Raw genomic sequence first — 16,211 nt, forward strand, 5'->3', positions numbered from 1 at the left:
ACCTTCTGGGTGGCTGCTGACATGAATGAACTGGGTGTTAGGGTTTTGGATCTCGGCCCGTGCCTAGACAGAACACACCCAGCCACCATAGTTCCATGTAAAGAGATTTAATGAGAGAAGAGTAGAAGAGCAGAAAGGCGGCGGGCCATGGGCACGTGGAGGGGGGGATGGGGAAAGGGGGAAAGAGCAGCGAAGAACAAAGAGTAAGAGGGAATAAGAGGGGAAGAGAGGGCAAACGGCTCCTTTTATAGTCAGGCACAGCTGACTGTTGCTAGGCGACTGTGGGGCAGAGCATACCTGGCTGCTGCCAGGTAGCTGTGGGGGGTGGAGCTTAGACAGAACACCAACACTGGGAAATACCAGGAGACAAGAACTGTTCCCTCCCCCTATTACGCTATCATTTTTGTGTTCTTTTGGATGCTTCCTGTTTGTTTTTGTTTGCTTGTTTGTCAGTTTGTGTTGGTTTGTTTTTGCTGAGTCTATGTGCTTTCTCATTCTTCCGCCTACGTCATCCTGATAATGTGGCAAGCCGAGGACCCAGGGCTCAGAAAGAAAGTCTGGGCCATTAACAGTCTCCTGTGTGTCCGGGAAATCAGACGCAGTCGAAGGCGAGATCTAGAGCTTCACCTGGACAGCCACCCTGGGGCCCACAGACAGGCATGCACTTGCCTCCACTTTCTTTGCTGGCCCTGGATATGTCAATGCCAAAGATAAACAAGCCTTGCACGATAGACGATGACAAGGAAACGGTAAATGGATTTCATTCCAAACAGTGATCATGCAGCACTTAAGTAAAAATAATTAAAAATTAATTTAATTAAAAAATGCAAAAAAGGTAAAGGACAAATCAGAATTTTCTGTCATGGCAAACAGCTTGGAACTTATACATGCAGTCCAAAGGGTAAAGGAAAAATGACCACTGAAGATATCAGTCAGACATTTACCTTTACTAGCCTTCAACAGGCTGAAAACACGAAGATGACATCCCAGTCAGCCTGAGATACTTAGCAAGACCTTGCCTCCAAAAACCAAAGTAATAGTAATAATTTAATTTTTTTCATTATAATTTATGAAATTGTTAGAAATACATTCTCATTCCTAAATATTTTCCTAGGATTTTTTTATAACGTATTTCTTCTTGTACTCTGGTAAGATGTTGACAAAACATTCGAATTGACTTTTCGTTTAAAGGTAAGACAAAATTTACAAATGCAAGTGCTTTGTTAAATCTTCCCCCCCCCAAAAAAATCCTGAGGGCCAAATGGAGCTCCAGGCACTTTGCCTTTTGCCGTAAACATCGTCCACTGTGCAGAAGGCCTTGAGAAACCACGGCAGCCATTTGCTTCTGAACCAGCTTAGTTATTCTAGCAAGGGCTGGGCACTCCAGCTGAGGTGGCAGTCAGCGTGAAGTGGGCCTGCTGTGTGGCTTCTTTTAAGTCTCTTACATCACAGAGCGCCCGTTGGTTCTCCTTCCTTCCTCTCTCTGTGTCTACCCTTTACAGCAGAAGTTAGGTCTGTGTATCCAGAAAAGGAAGAGACGGATCAAAAGTTTATGTGTACTCTGCTTCTGTTACAAAGAACTGTCTGGGCTGAGATGGGGAACATCTACCCATTGATACTGCTTCGAGAGACCTGTGTTTTAAAACTGTCCCAGGCAAGTCTGTCCAGCCCTCTGTGTCCTGCGGCTCCCAGAGAGACACAGATAACCTTTGTCATTTCCTGAAGGCGTTTCTCACCCATTTATTTTCCACCTGGGAGAGCCCCTACATCAGGAGAAGTTGTGGGAGTTTTTTCCCTCCCCACTTCTCATGTTAATGCCGGATGTGCAAACTCTAGCATATAGTGATTCTAGTTGATTACCCATGTGCCCTTCTGTCTCCCCTGCTCTTCTTATATGACCCAGGGTCCCTTGATTTGAATGTGTGTCCTGGCCTGAATCAAATACTATTCCCTTGCACCCATTTCACGATTGCAAAAGTTAATAGGCTCCTACCACCATACCTGACTGTCCAAAATTTTTATGTGTTTACTTATTTTAGTCTTTAACAGTTTCATGTGTATATATGATGAACTTTAGTCATTTTTCACCCATTACTCTCTGTGGTCCCCCTCCCTCTCTGCTCAAACCCTTACCCTCCCAGTACTTCCCACCTACTTTCATATCTTTCTATGTATGCATGACCCATAACATTAACTAGGGTGCTTGAGTGAATGTGGGTGGGAGGCTGTTTACTGGAGCATGGAAAACGTACCCATGGCTATGTGAGTGAAGAAAGCTACCCTTTCCCTAGCAACCATTAGCTGTCAGGAAGGCTGGGACCTCTTGCACGATGAAATATTGATGGGTATAATCTTGTGCAGGTTTTGTCTGGATAACAACAGCTTCAGTGAGTTCATGGGAACAATGGCCATGAACAAAAGATGTCCTTCTTGGCTCTCCTTCCCACTCTCCATGTATCTCCTCTTCCAGAATGTTCCGGAGGCTTGGCATTTTAACCAGTTATGAGTACCTGCACTAACTTACTCTGAGTAAGAGCCATAGTATTGACAATCTATGGATATAGACATCTCTACTTAGAATACAGTTTGGTCATGTGTCCATGTAGCAAAATTATAGTGGTGGGTTCTGTAGCTTCTTGGCCATCAGCTCTTGACCAGGTTAATGGTGCCAGGCATGAGTTCCTTCCTAAGGGAAGGCCTCTAATCCCATTCAAATAGAATTCAAATGCATTCCTGCCACTATTACACAGTAGGCACATCTTACTGTAGTTCAAAATGCACAGCTGGGTGATGACTTTTCTCCACCAGCAGCCTGAGTAGCACTATGAGAGCCAGTGACACAGTTACTTTCCTAATGCTGTGAACAGACACTATGGCCAGTGCAACTTAGACAGAAAGCACTGAATTGGGGCCTGCTAATAGTTTCAGAGTTGCTTGTAGTTACAGTTCCGTGATCATCATAGCAAGAAGTGTGGTGGGAGACAGGCAGGCATGGCACTGGAGCAGGAGTTGAAAGAATACATGTTATTAGAAAAATAGAGCAGAGGTGAGGAGACTGGGTCTGGTGTATGCTTCTGAAACTTCAAAACCCAAAACCCAAACCCAGTGACCCACCTCTTTTAACAAGGCCACACCGCCTAATCCTTCCTTAATAGTTTATCAACCTGGAACCAAAAATCCAACTATGTAAGCCTATGGGAGCCACTGACATTCAAACCATCACACCTGCTACCAGGAAGGAAGCTTCCAGATCTCCTCCAGCTTGATTTAGTGACAGTCAGTGCCCATAGTATGTGGCATCAGCAACAGAATTTACCATCAAGTTCTGGTGGACAACCAGGTCAACGACAATAAGCTGAATTCTTTCTGGCATCAGTGGCACTTCCTTGACCCACAGCACAAGTATATTTGTAGCTTCTGGAAGGAACATTATCCCCTGCAATGACCTTTTTAATCTTAGTGTTTTAAAAATTATATTTTAATTAACTAATAAAAATAGGTCTCCATGTGATTTTTTTCACACTTCCTTAGCAATGTTTATCCCTCCCTGCAAGCTCTCTTGAATATTTCCTCACTTTAAACTTTCTCCCTCTAGGATCCACTCCCCACCCTCCTTTCACGGTCTACTCCCTTCTTTCTTCCTTTAAACATGGTATCGGGTCATGTCAGGGACATAGTGAAATGTTTACTCAGTGAAAATGAGAAGCACTTTATCTCTCAGTGAGTCTTGCTTTGAAATCTGTCTAATGCCATTTCACAAGGGAAAATATTTACATGGTACTTGGTATCTAAGAGCCCTATATAAGGTACTTGGTATCTAAGAACCATATATATATATATATATATATATATGGTTTCTTCTCCTTTAGGAGATTTGGGGAGATATATATATCTCCCCAAATATAGGATGTTTTAGGAACTTTCATATTCAATAATCCACTTCCTTTGGGAAAGAGATTTTATCATGTACGATGTGTGCTGATTGGTTGATATGAAACCCTGAATTTGTGGTTCCAATCAATAAGAAAATGTAGAATCTTCTGTCTGAAATGCTGAAGGAACAGGTGGATTGAATTCAGATCCTCAGACTTGGTGGCAAACGCCTGTACCCGCTGAGGTGTCTTGCTGGCCCTGTTTGACATTAATGTGACATAAGGCCTCATGCCCAGCATTGTTCCCCTGGAATCCAGTCTTTACCATGTGAGAGCTCTCAAGAGCTTTCTAAAATGCAGCCAGGACCCTTGGCTCCCCTTAAAATCATTCAATAGCATCTCATTGCCCTTTGAATATAAACCGAACCCTCTACCACGGATTCCAACACCCTGCACAGTGTGTGGTCCCTGCTGAGCCCTTCACCTGTGTTCCCTCTCCTGCTCCAACTCGGCAACCTAAAGATCTCTGCCTATCTCTGACAGGAGGGGTCCTACAAACTCATTTCCCTGCTGTGTCTTCCTCACCTCATGCAGTTAACCCCTCTCCCACTGCCTTCTCCATGGGCTACAGGCTAACCTTGACCATTAGTTAAGAATTCCAATAACTTGCCCTCTCAGAGCACTTCCCTGTAAAGATTGGTTCTCTGATTTCCCTATAGCCTTCAAGTCTGCTGCAGTGAGGGACAGTGAGAGGAGGAGTGTGCGTGCAGGTTGTGGATTGTGTAGTTTAGATCTCACACTTTACTTCTCAAGTTGCTCATAGTCTTCCCTCAACTGTAAAATGGGAGGAATACTGCCCATGTCACAAAATCATCGTGAGTTAAATGAGATGATACTTTTTAAAGATCCAAATGCATTGACTGGTGCACAGAATGCAATACACACTTGCTGAGCAGAAGCTTCTGAGTGTGCTTAGATAGTGCCCGCTAATGTGTGTCCCCCCCCACCCACGTCTGAGTTTCATCCCCAGTTAGCTGTAGAGTCAAAGTGGCACTTTGATGTTAATTTAATCCCCAGCCAACCACTAGGGGCAGCAACTCTTCCCTTGGTAGGCGTGGATTCCAACCACTAGGGGCAGCAACTCTTCCCTTGGTAGGCGTGGATTCCAACCACTAGGGGCAGCAACTCTTCCCTTGGTAGGCGTGGATTCCAACCACTAGGGGCAGCAACTCTTCCCTTGGTAGGCGTGGATTCTGCAGTTACCACAGTACTGACATCTTGTGTTTCCTAGTCTAGCCCTTCCCTTAGAGACCACTGGCTGGGAAGTCCAGTCCAGTAAAGCCATGAACATGAGACCCATAGAATAAAGGCAGCCCAGTAGCACTCAAGCAAATTAAAACACTCACAGCGTGCAGTGCAAAAGCATCAGTAAACCAACCCCCAAAGGCTTTAAAGAAATAGTTACCAATATATTTCAAAGGGGAAACTGCCAATTAGTATAGTATGTGTCTTTTAAAGATCTTTGGTGTAGAGACAAAAGATGCCAAGCTTTTAGCCAAGGGGTGCCGAAACCTTTCCCCTCCCCCTGACTCCTTAAGTTTTTATGAGAGCTGGTTGTATGAAAAAAAAATCAACAAACACACAGACTTTTGTGTGTCCCTATCACCTGAAACTTGCCAGGCTTTGGAAGAGTTATTGTCATTTTGATTCTTGTGTGAGTCACCGAGTTGCCCGCCCCCAGAGGCGCTTCATTATGATTCAGTGCAAAGGACTGAGCCGGCTGGGGCTTCCGGAGTGAGGAGTGAGTGTGTGTCTGGTGGGGGTTGCGGTGGCAACGCGTTGGCATGAGGCTTAATTGACACCTTTGATGTAGCCTAAGACAGAACCCGCACCTCCCACTGCTGCTGGGAAGACGTCAGCCTTACGCAGGAAAAGGCATCTGCTGATGAATCCTGCATCTCATTCAGCCCGCTCCCCGAGCAGCCTTAGCCATCCCTAACTAATCCAACTGCTTCCCAGTCTGCGGGTGCTGGGCTCGGTGCTGAGAAGAGGCTCTGGCTCTTGGCTATTGTCAGGTCAAACACTAAGACTGTGTCCATGTTAGAACTCATAGAAGGTAAGTGGAATGCACTGCCGTCTCTTCCCCAGGGCACCTTCCAAAATGTATGCGTCTCCTGTCTGATTCTTCCCTCCCTGTGCATCTGCGAGGTTGCCAAGTTAAGAGTGGCAGCCTTTGATATCTTTATACAGTCGTGTCTTTGGGGGGTATGTGTTCTCAGAGGTGGCGCTAGCTAGAGAAAAGGATAGCCCGGCTCCGTGGTTTCATCTAAGCTTGCTGACAATGTTTTCCACAACTTGAGTCCTGGGTAGAATTCCAGAGTTGAGACCTGTTGGCAGCTTTTTATCAGTTCAATAGCAACAAAGACAAACTGTGTGGGGTTTCTCAGCATCTGCGGGCAATTATTTTGTCCTGTTTGAGACAGACACATCAGAATCGGGCTGGGGGGATAGACAGGACATAAATGAATGTAGAAATGTCTAAAAGTGAGTTATTAAATTATAGAAACACAATGGTCCATTTTTTTCAAGTCTCTGGGAATGCCACCTGTGAGTGATTTCAACATTTTCTCCCGCTGGGTAACTAAACTAAAGACACGCACACACACACACACACACACACACACACACACACACACACACACACCTCAAAGCTTGAACATACTCACGAAAATCTCTCTTGGCTTAAATAAAGGCATCAAAAGAAACGTGCGCAACGTACATTTTTAAAAATTATATAACCTGCTGTTGTATTAAACGTAAGACTAACAGAAGAGTGAGTGTCTGAAGATGGCTATTCCCTAAGGCTTTTCTTCGTGAGTCACATAATAGGTCTAATTTTTAGCTGATGTCCCTTCCCTGACTGTCTATTCCCTTGCGAAGATGAATTGCTGTGAAAATTCTTTAATGTGTTGTTTTTCTCTGTGTGTGATCCCTTTTATTTCTAGTTAATGGAACCCCTGGCAGTCAGCTCTCCACTCCGCGCTCCGGCAAGTCACCAAGTCCATCGCCCACCAGCCCAGGAAGCCTGCGGAAGCAGAGGGTAAGGACACAAGCAAGCCATCTATTTAAAGTCTGTCTGGGTTTTGTTGTAAAGTGGCATCAGCAAAAAGTGCTGCTTTTCTCGGGACAAGGGTAGGCAGCTCTAGTTCACTCACCACAGCTATGGCTCAGCGAGAACCCAGGTCTTTCCATGTCCACAGAATTGCCCAGTCTATGCCAGAATATGCAACTGCTGCTTCAGTTTTAAATGCCCTTTTGTTTGTTCATAATACATATACTTTATTATGTATGCAAGTGTCCTTGGTCGTGATTGGTTTTAATAGATAGAGCCATGAACCAGCAGTCTCTTAAGACAAAGTCAATGGAGGTAGTGTCCTGGTGGAAACTGCTCCGTGGTACGCAGGGTGGTCCAGGGCGGTGGGACAGAGCGCCCATGCAGCAGGCCCATGGGAACATAGGATACCAGTTTTGTCAATGGACCCACACTGAACACATTCTCTTTTTATTATTTATTATTATTTATTCTGAGCCTCTTGTATAATAGCAGAGAAATTCGCTTGAGCCTGGAGACAGATGTGTAAAAAGTTACTGGAAATAGTGCCAGCTTCTCCAGAGCTTAGCAAGGGGGCAGACTGTTAGTTCTCAGTCTGGAATGAAAAAAAACTAGATTAAATCTCCTCACTCCCTACACTGCTCATCCATTCCTGCCATAGCAAGGCCAGATGGGGAGAACTGGGGATGGGAAAAAGGAAAGAACATGCTGGAAAAGGAGACTCCCCCTCATGGTCCTGATTTCAGAGAGGATTCTGTTTGCTTAAGTGATGTATATGATGGTGCCTACCAAATAATTTAATAAACTGGGACTTCTCAGAGGCCATTGCATGTAAATACCAGAATGTCTAAGCTTGATTTTTTTATTATGCATTTAAATGACACTTCTAAAAATTGATGAATTTAAGCTCATCAAATATGGAAGTCTCTCTTGGCCGAGCGTCCTCTTATAGACTGGATCTTCAGACTGCCAAAACCATCATCCATTTTTAAGCGGGGGCCAAAAAGAAATCAGTCAGTCTGCAGTCACTATGAACCTCTCGCCCCAAATATCTTTCTCTGCTGATCCGCCTAGCATTGAGTTGAACTGGTTCAGTCTTTTAAAGCCAGCGATTTTCTACCTGTTTCTCTGTTCATTGGTGGCAATCATTTTTATTAGAGAAGTCTGTCGTCGGTCTTCAGTGATTTTAGGAATCATTAATGAACTACAGAATGGGCCACATTCATTCACTATTTTAAAGGCTTTCTCGTCAGGTGAGGGAAGAGCTGATGTGGCCATCCTGCACTCACAGACACTAGGCGGCAAGGCTCCCCTCTTGAGAACACAGAGATCTTGCACAGAGAATGTCTCAGGAACATCCTTTCTCTTGAAGCCTTCACAGTTAGCACAGAAGCAAAAACACCCTTTGATCCACTGAACTCAGTCTCAGGCTTCACTGTAGTCAGGGTTAGCTGTTGAGACTGAATTCAGAATGACTGAGAATACATGCCAGGTTCTCTCCCTGGGCGTTTCTGGGGGGACCCCTGCATCTTGAGAGCGTGCAGTTTTTCTCAATTGTCCTTTATTAGCAGAATGAGGCTGGAGTTTGCATCCCTTTCTTCTCAGTTTCAGTGGGATTTCCCCCCCTTCAACTGAGGCAGAAAACTTTCCTCCAGCTTTGTAGTCACTGACTTACACAATTAACACTTCCTAGCCCTCCGGAAGTGATCAGCGGGTATGGCTTTGCCGACAGATTTTTCATCCTACCATTGAGGCCCACCAGTTCAGCACTGTCGTTGAGGGAGCCAAGACTTTTCTCCTTTACTTTTAGAGGGACAAAGAGTTTAGCGCCATCTGAAAACATTTATTAAACACATGTTGTAAGCAGGATACTGAACGCTTTCAAAGACGGTTTAGTTTCTAGGCTTTTGAGTTTGCCTACATGTATTCAAAGATGGTTCTGTTCTCGGGCCTTTGAATTTATGAACACCCTCCATCTATGTACCACGGAGGCACCTCCAGCTGCTCCACTGAGAGGACCTTTTATCCTTTTGTGTAGACAACTGCATCAAATAACCCCTCCCTGTCAAAACAGGACCAGAATACCCCTAAACTTTGCTCCTGTTTCAAATTTGGTTAATATCCTTTTCAAACGGTTGGCTATACTTCTATGCAGGAAACACTGAAATAAGGGGAAGATGGTGCATGCTAAAAGAAGACAGTTCAAAGAAAAAATTAATTCCTTTTACTGCAAATTAGAAAACAGTAGCCACTTCTATTTTTTCCTTGCTCTGTTGCCTAGTAACATACCCAGAAAATGAGTTGGCAAACACATGCACACTCCCCTTAAAATACAGGAGGAGAGGTTAATTTTTTAAATGAATATTAAGGCATGTAGCTGATTTCTTTCCAAGTCAAAAAAAAATCTGTATTTTACTCATACTATTTAATAAGCTGTTTCTTCCCTTAAGATCAAGTTTCTAAATTACTTCCTTTGACATTAGTCATAGGAGAGACCAGTCTGCATGTCAGATCTCTTTCTTCATAAAGATACTGGAGACAGTGAACCAAGTAGTTTCCCTATTTATACAAAGAACAATTACTTAAGTAGCTTCAAAAAGCATCTTCCTGGCCCCAAAAGTCCATTTTTGAGGTCCCTTTCCTATCCATAAACCTTTTTTTGGGTCCCTTTTCTTAAAAAAAATCAGGTAGGTTGAATGAGGCTCCCCATTACGCTCCCACGCCACTGACTTTTGTAGACTAACTGAGCCATCAAATGACGTAGGAGTGGGTGGCACAAAACTGAAAATGAGCCGACTGTAGACACTGGGCGGGACTGAGCGGGTTGCTTGGCTACCAACGCTGAGATATAATAGCAGACAGGGTGGCAGGAAGAAGAGAAGAGATATGGGTAAGGGGTTGGGAACTAGACGAAGATTTGGGTAGGTTGTGGACATGCGGGACAGCAATTCTTCCAGTCACCCAATACTGTGAAAGGGCAGTGTGTGCTGGGTTTATGCTGTGTGCAGCTGCACACTGGAGTTTCTGTCCCAAATATCGTGAATGCCAGCCGCTGCATCTGACAAAATATTTTGTGAGGTAGGCACATTCTTCTCCCCAGAATGGGAAGAAAATGTCCATAGAAGAGTTGCCTAGACACTGAATAGCAGGGGTGGTCTTGGCAGGCAGCAGGGGCCATAACTCAACTGGACTCGAAGGAAGGCAGGAGCCGGTGATGGCTCAAGAAGCGTTTCCTTGAGGATAAAATGAAATCATCACTTTGCCTGTGTTATCCTCTCTCTTACGCAAAGTTGGTGACTTGAGTAGTTGTAACGATGTTAGGAGTCAAGGACCCATCCCTTTCCAAGTGGCTCCGCAGAGAGGAGCAGGGAACCCAAGAAAGGAAAGTAAACGAATCTGTCCTGCCCTTCGTCTTACAGGACCTGTACCGCCCTCTCTCGTCGGATGATTTGGACTCAGTAGGAGACTCAGTGTAAAAGACACAGTGGAGCGATGTGTATGGTTTGTGATGGGATCAAGGTTTCCCATTTCCTAAGCAAGCATCTAACAGCAAAATACACAAAAGAGTTTTGCATAAGCAATTAAATTATACAAAAGCAAGAGTGCAGACATTTTCTACTCGGCGGTATTCTTTGAAAGAAAAAAAAACTTTTTTAAAGCATCTCCTCCATTTGATGTAACCGAGGAGAGTTTGAATACAATATTTGTTCATCACTGAGGATTTTATGACTAAGGTCTGGTTCCAGATAAATTTCATATATGACTCCAATATTAAGTACAAGAATCACCCTAACGATCCAGCATTATGGAGTCACCATTTCTATAAATGAGCCTGCTTTTTAATCAGTAAGTAGATGTATAAATACAATTTTTCTGTACTTAGTATCTTTTACCTTTTTAGTTTAAATTTTTTAAAAAAATCAGACAGCTAATTAGTTATTTCATTGCAAAATAACATAAAAGAATCTCTTCAGGATTTTTTATTTGAGTGAATACGTCTGAAGGGGAGTGGAGGAACTCCGTAAGAGACGTCTCCCAGAGACCAACATTAGGCAGCAAGAACGTTTCTGTTTTTTTTTTTTTTTTTTTTTGCCACATGGATTTTCTTTTCCCAGATTTTTATAAAAATAGTTTCAACTACATGGAAACATGAATAACTTGGCATTATTATTAATTTTATAATGGTTCCCTACAGCAACAACAGTATATATATCTTTTTCAAGTGTGTAAAGTTTTTTGACCTAAAACAAATGGGACTTGTACTGTTTTTCAAAAAATAAACTCAGTTTGAGAATTGGAATTCTTCTACACAGAGCTTGTATATTGGGCCTCCAAGTAGCTAAACTCCATTCTGATCATCCTGCATCCCGTTGTTTGGGATATCTTCACATGCAAAACTCCTTTTGTGTCAAACCAAGTGTGTCTATGATTATAACCCACTGTTAAAATTAACCTACTAATTCTTCTCCTTTAGTCCTCTACTTTCAAAAGCGTGAGTCAGCTTTGCTTAAATGTAAAACAGTTATTTTTTAAATCTAGATGTTAGAAATCAATGTGTACGGTGTATTGTATTTAGACCATACCCGTGACCGTTTCTTTTTACTAGCTCAAACACTAACAATTTAAGACTTACAAAGCATGGGTTTTATATTCGCCAGGCTTGACATATCTCAGTAGGGTGACAGATTTAAAATGTATGGTGCCATTTGGAGCCTTTTACTTGAGATTTCTTTCAAATTTCACTTGAAAACATTTTGAAAATGCCTGATTCAAGATGGAGAGGAGTCGCCTTGTCATACGGTCTCAAATGTTATTGATTTATTTCTCTCAGTAGACTGTTCGACTAGCAATTTTTCCCATCTGGTTTATCGTTACCTGTGCTAGCATCTCACTTGACAAGTGAATAAAATATTCCAACTGAAAAAAGAAAAATAAGACCTCCAGGCAACCTACCAGCATTTGAAAAGTTAGCCGAGTGATAATTAGTGCCTCATTACCCTGCCTGTTAGAGAGGAGAGGGCACTTCTTTGGCGTGTTATTTGAGAACTGCAGACTGATCCCTCCATCTTGAAAGCACAGAGAATGATCATACCTGTTCCAGACTTCGGATTTTAAAACTGTTTCCAATAGACACGAACAGAGACTCCTGCTGAGATCAAAGGGCCGCTTTGTCTTTAGCTGAAACAGTAAACATCTGGGAGGATGCTGTGCTGCCTGTTGGAGTGTTACGTCTTTGTAAGATGCATTGCTTAATATAGTCCAACCCGTAAAAGATTAGTACAGATTTGACTAACCTGTCAAAAAATGCAATGAAAGCAGTGGGTCAGATGGTCCAGAACAAAACATAAATTCCAGTAATTTCAACTCCCCTATGAAGTCAATCTTATGGACGACTACTGCTAGGAGAAACCTAATAAATGTTATCTGCTATAAAAATCGTGGCTTTGTTTAGACACAGCATAGAGTAGACTTGGACTAATTGCCAGTAGGTATTGTGGCCAACTTTCCATTCAAGCAGTTCCAGAGAGATGCAATCCCATGGCATTTCATCCTGGAACATACGATTTTTATTAAAGGATTGTTCAAGGGCCATATATCTCATTTACTTTTGAAACTAAAGTCCCTCTGAGATTGAAACAACACACCCTGAGATCTCTTTCTATGCACGGAATAATTCTATTATCCAAAAGCAGAGTTTTTGAACATCCAAGCAGCCCACCAGGTCATTAGTAAAGACCCAATGGGCAATTAGCAGTCACTCAAGACGTGGCTGCTTTTAGAATCCTTCTAACATCATTAGTCGCTGAACTCTAAAAATGACCTTCTGAGGAAAGAGCTCCAGCCAACAAAAGCCACATGCTTTTCTCTCACTGATAAAGCCTCTGCTGTGTTGACCTTTCAGGCCTTTGCATGTATGGTTACATTTTTTTAGACATACCTAGAAAGAAAGATGCTATAAAGAGTCCCCTGCTTTCAGCATTTTATGAGCTAAAACCCTAGTGATGCACAAAATGTGTTGCTCTGCGTGAACTCCGAAGCCATGTGGGAAAGTCATTGTCATTTCAGCAGAAGGTCTGTACTCTTGTAGGTTTCTAAACCGGAAGTTTGTGCTCCACCTATATGTACGCATGCCTGCAATGCACACATGAGGTCACCTTAACATGTCAAGATCTGATCCCGTTGTCTGCCAACCCCAGAGCAGCTCTGACACCTATGCTCCCCTGCCAAGCAGCGAGGGCACTCGCCCTCCCCTTCCTTGCAGCCGCACCGAGCTGTACTTTTGTTTCCATTTAAAAGAACTGAATTCCAAAAGCCTCGTTTTAAAAAAGCAATTGGGAATGAAAATACATAAGAATAATCCTAAAAGATAAATCCATATATTTAACCTGTTGAACTACTAGGTTTTTTTTTTCTTTTCCTGGTGGCCATATATCTATACAGGTGTGTAGGTGTGCCTACATGAATATCTGTGTTTGTATATAGAACATGAAGAATAAAGGATGATATTTGTGATATGGTCTTATAAGTTACTGGCTCCTGTAGAATTAACTGTGAAGCTTTATGTGATAAAGTTGTGACGTATGTATTAGTTGGCACATGTTTAAGCTCAAAACAAGTTGGCTAAATTATCATGAAGCAGTACCAACTGTTCACGGGTACGAATTTATCCAAGACCGATTGGAATCCAGACAAACAAAAAAATTGAAGTCCAAGCAAATCCAATCTTACAGTGATTGATAAATGTAAATACTCATTGATGTTTTCACTGTAAATTCTTGATGCTCAGCCAGTAATCTGACAGAATGCAGTGACACTTTCCTGTTGTGTGTGTACTGATGACTACAGCGATTATCAATGGGAAATTCACCAAACAAACTGATTTCTAGACTTGTGGACAGTTGAGTGTTGTGCTGAAATAAAAGTAGAAAAGGTCAAAGTAAATTCGGTTTGAAGCCTTGTTATGAAGCCAGACAACATGTAAGGCCATGCTGTGTGTCCTTTTTATAAACTGTTTTGGAGACACTTGCTGTGTGTGTGCATGTGTGTCTACATGAGTGTATACACACTTGAAAATGCTTATTGACTCAAGTTCACTGTCTGTATACATCTGTGCCTATCTGCATTGGTCTGGCCAGCGCCTCTAACTGTGCATGGTAGTGACAGCCCTGTGTGATTGGATGAACCCACAGAAAAATAGTGTGGAAATCAGAGCTGCGTCAAACTCATTATAACAATTGCCTGATATAGCATATTAAATTGTCAGCTGAAAAACGTTTGTAATGTTGTGCCTGTAACATGTGTAGGGAAAACTGGAAAATCTGAGGCCCTCACTATAATTTTAAGGGTGCATGACATGTGGTGTCTTTAAAGATGTATCTTATTGTAATAAAAGGTGATGGATAAATTCTGAGGTAGCGTAAGTGAAGCATGAAACGCTAGGTGTTTGTATTATATATGGCCACACAATATTTTTGAAGGCAGGGTAGTAAATGTTTGAAGGTTAATAGGCAAAGAATATGGAAGTTAATTTTACTGTGATGTGTTTTTGAGGTGTTTTTACACATTGCCAGACAAGGAACTTAGTTCCTGTTTCCCCCCTGTGGACTCTTTGAAACACTATGAATGTTACAAAGTTGGATTTTCTTTATAAAGGTCGCAAACCATTTGCAGTTGGAGTTGCTTGGATGTATAGTCTCCTCTTTGGGGAAAAAAACCACTTTGGTATTAAAATGGTTTAAGCACTAATACATTGGGAAATACGTCGTCTGAGGCCATCTGCAGACATCTGTAGAGATGAGAACTAATGAAATGTGTTACTGAACTACCCAGTTTTGATAGCTTCCATGCCTCTCTGCTGTAGTCTCCTCGAAAATGCTGTACCTTGTGTTTCACATGCAACCATGTTACTCTCTCCCGAACTTACCTTTGTGACACTTAGCAGCTTAGCCAAACCACGTAATAAACAGGAAGAACTGCCTACGTTGTTCAGTGAGTTTCTTTGATTAGATGCTGGAATTGAAATAACCATGGGACAAGGGTTGCCTTGATTGCGTTGGATACAGCCCTCATGTGCTGAATGTATACTAGACAGGCTACAAAATAGCAGACATCGGGTATAAAAGGCTGACAGGAGAAACACAGTAAGACTTTCTGACTTGGCAGTCCACCTCCCTCTCAGGGTTGCCTTAAGAGTGAATTTGCCAGACAAATAAACAATTGACTGGGGAAAAAATTAAAATGCATTTTAAAAAATCATGCTAACTGTCTTGTGGGATTAATGACATTTTTTCCTAAGCTTGGGGAATTCTCATGCGGATATGTGTACAGGCTATTTGTCTTTTTAAAAATACTGGATAAATATATTCAAAAGATTACAATTAAATAATGATAATACCTTTTGTAACTCAACTTTATCTTAGGAAAAATAATCTATTCCAATATAGTATTGCATAGAGAATAGAAAACTCTGCCATTCAAGTTAGAAGAAATACTTTACATTAAATCTATAAAAGATCATCATTTGGTTTTAAGTCTAACATTTTTACTGCATTGCTGTTGACCTTAATATTAATTGGCTGTAATTTGCTCTCTTTCCTGTTTCTATGATAAATTCAATCAGTAATCATACCTGCAATGGTGCACCTAGAGGGAATTTCCAAAACTTATGATTCCAAAGTGCATTCATACTTTCTTCGTGGAACAAACCAATTTCCTGAGTAACAGTTTCCCAGCCTTTTAAACAACTTGACTAATTGTTATGAATTTTTAAATATTCAAATATTTATTTTTAGTTATTTGATTGTGTATTTCACAGTTTATTTAGGCTGAACCCCCACTGTCAAGAATGCAGACAGAGCCTGTCTTATTTTCAAGAATGGGCCTCTGTTAGTCTTTCCCAATTGGCGCCTCAGCCTTCTGTCTTTTAACCACTTAGGGAGTCAATGATCGCATATCTTTTCTGTATCTCATGAACTCATACTCGTCTCCAATGTCCCACATGAACAGTAATGTTTTTAACGTTGCTATATTGGGCTGTCTTCAAATTCCTGTAGACCTGACATCAAGATTCTCCAGACAGTGGTTAGTCTGTGAGGCATTTATTTCCTACGTTTCCTTTACAAAAATAATTCAGAAATCAGACAAGGGTGAGCACACTGGGTTTCTTGGTTCTGTTTAACCCCTTTCACATCGTAGAATGGTAACTGTCCGTCAAGACAGATTTTGGA

General features: G+C 42.1%; 1 protein-coding gene across 18 annotated transcripts in view; it reads left to right on the forward strand.

Moving 5' to 3' along the window:
* The window catches only part of Dclk1 (doublecortin-like kinase 1), a 293,874-nt gene that overhangs the window by 209,846 nt on the left and 67,817 nt on the right, over positions 1-16,211 (forward strand). For 7 of the 18 annotated variants that reach the window (XM_039103249.2, XM_039103254.2, XM_039103247.2 and 4 more), the window contains exon 6: positions 6,878-6,972. In XM_039103249.2, the coding sequence (XP_038959177.1) occupies positions 6,878-6,972 (95 nt within the window). Of the gene's footprint in view, positions 1-4,995; positions 5,989-6,877; positions 6,973-10,403; positions 14,963-16,211 lie in introns of those variants that run through there. The other 11 variants (XM_063282639.1, XM_017591138.3, XM_008761005.4 and 8 more) reach the window with 7 other exon arrangements.

Source organism: Rattus norvegicus, chromosome 2 (genome assembly GCF_036323735.1).
Source record: "Rattus norvegicus strain BN/NHsdMcwi chromosome 2, GRCr8, whole genome shotgun sequence".
Taxonomy (NCBI): Eukaryota; Metazoa; Chordata; class Mammalia; order Rodentia; family Muridae; genus Rattus; species Rattus norvegicus.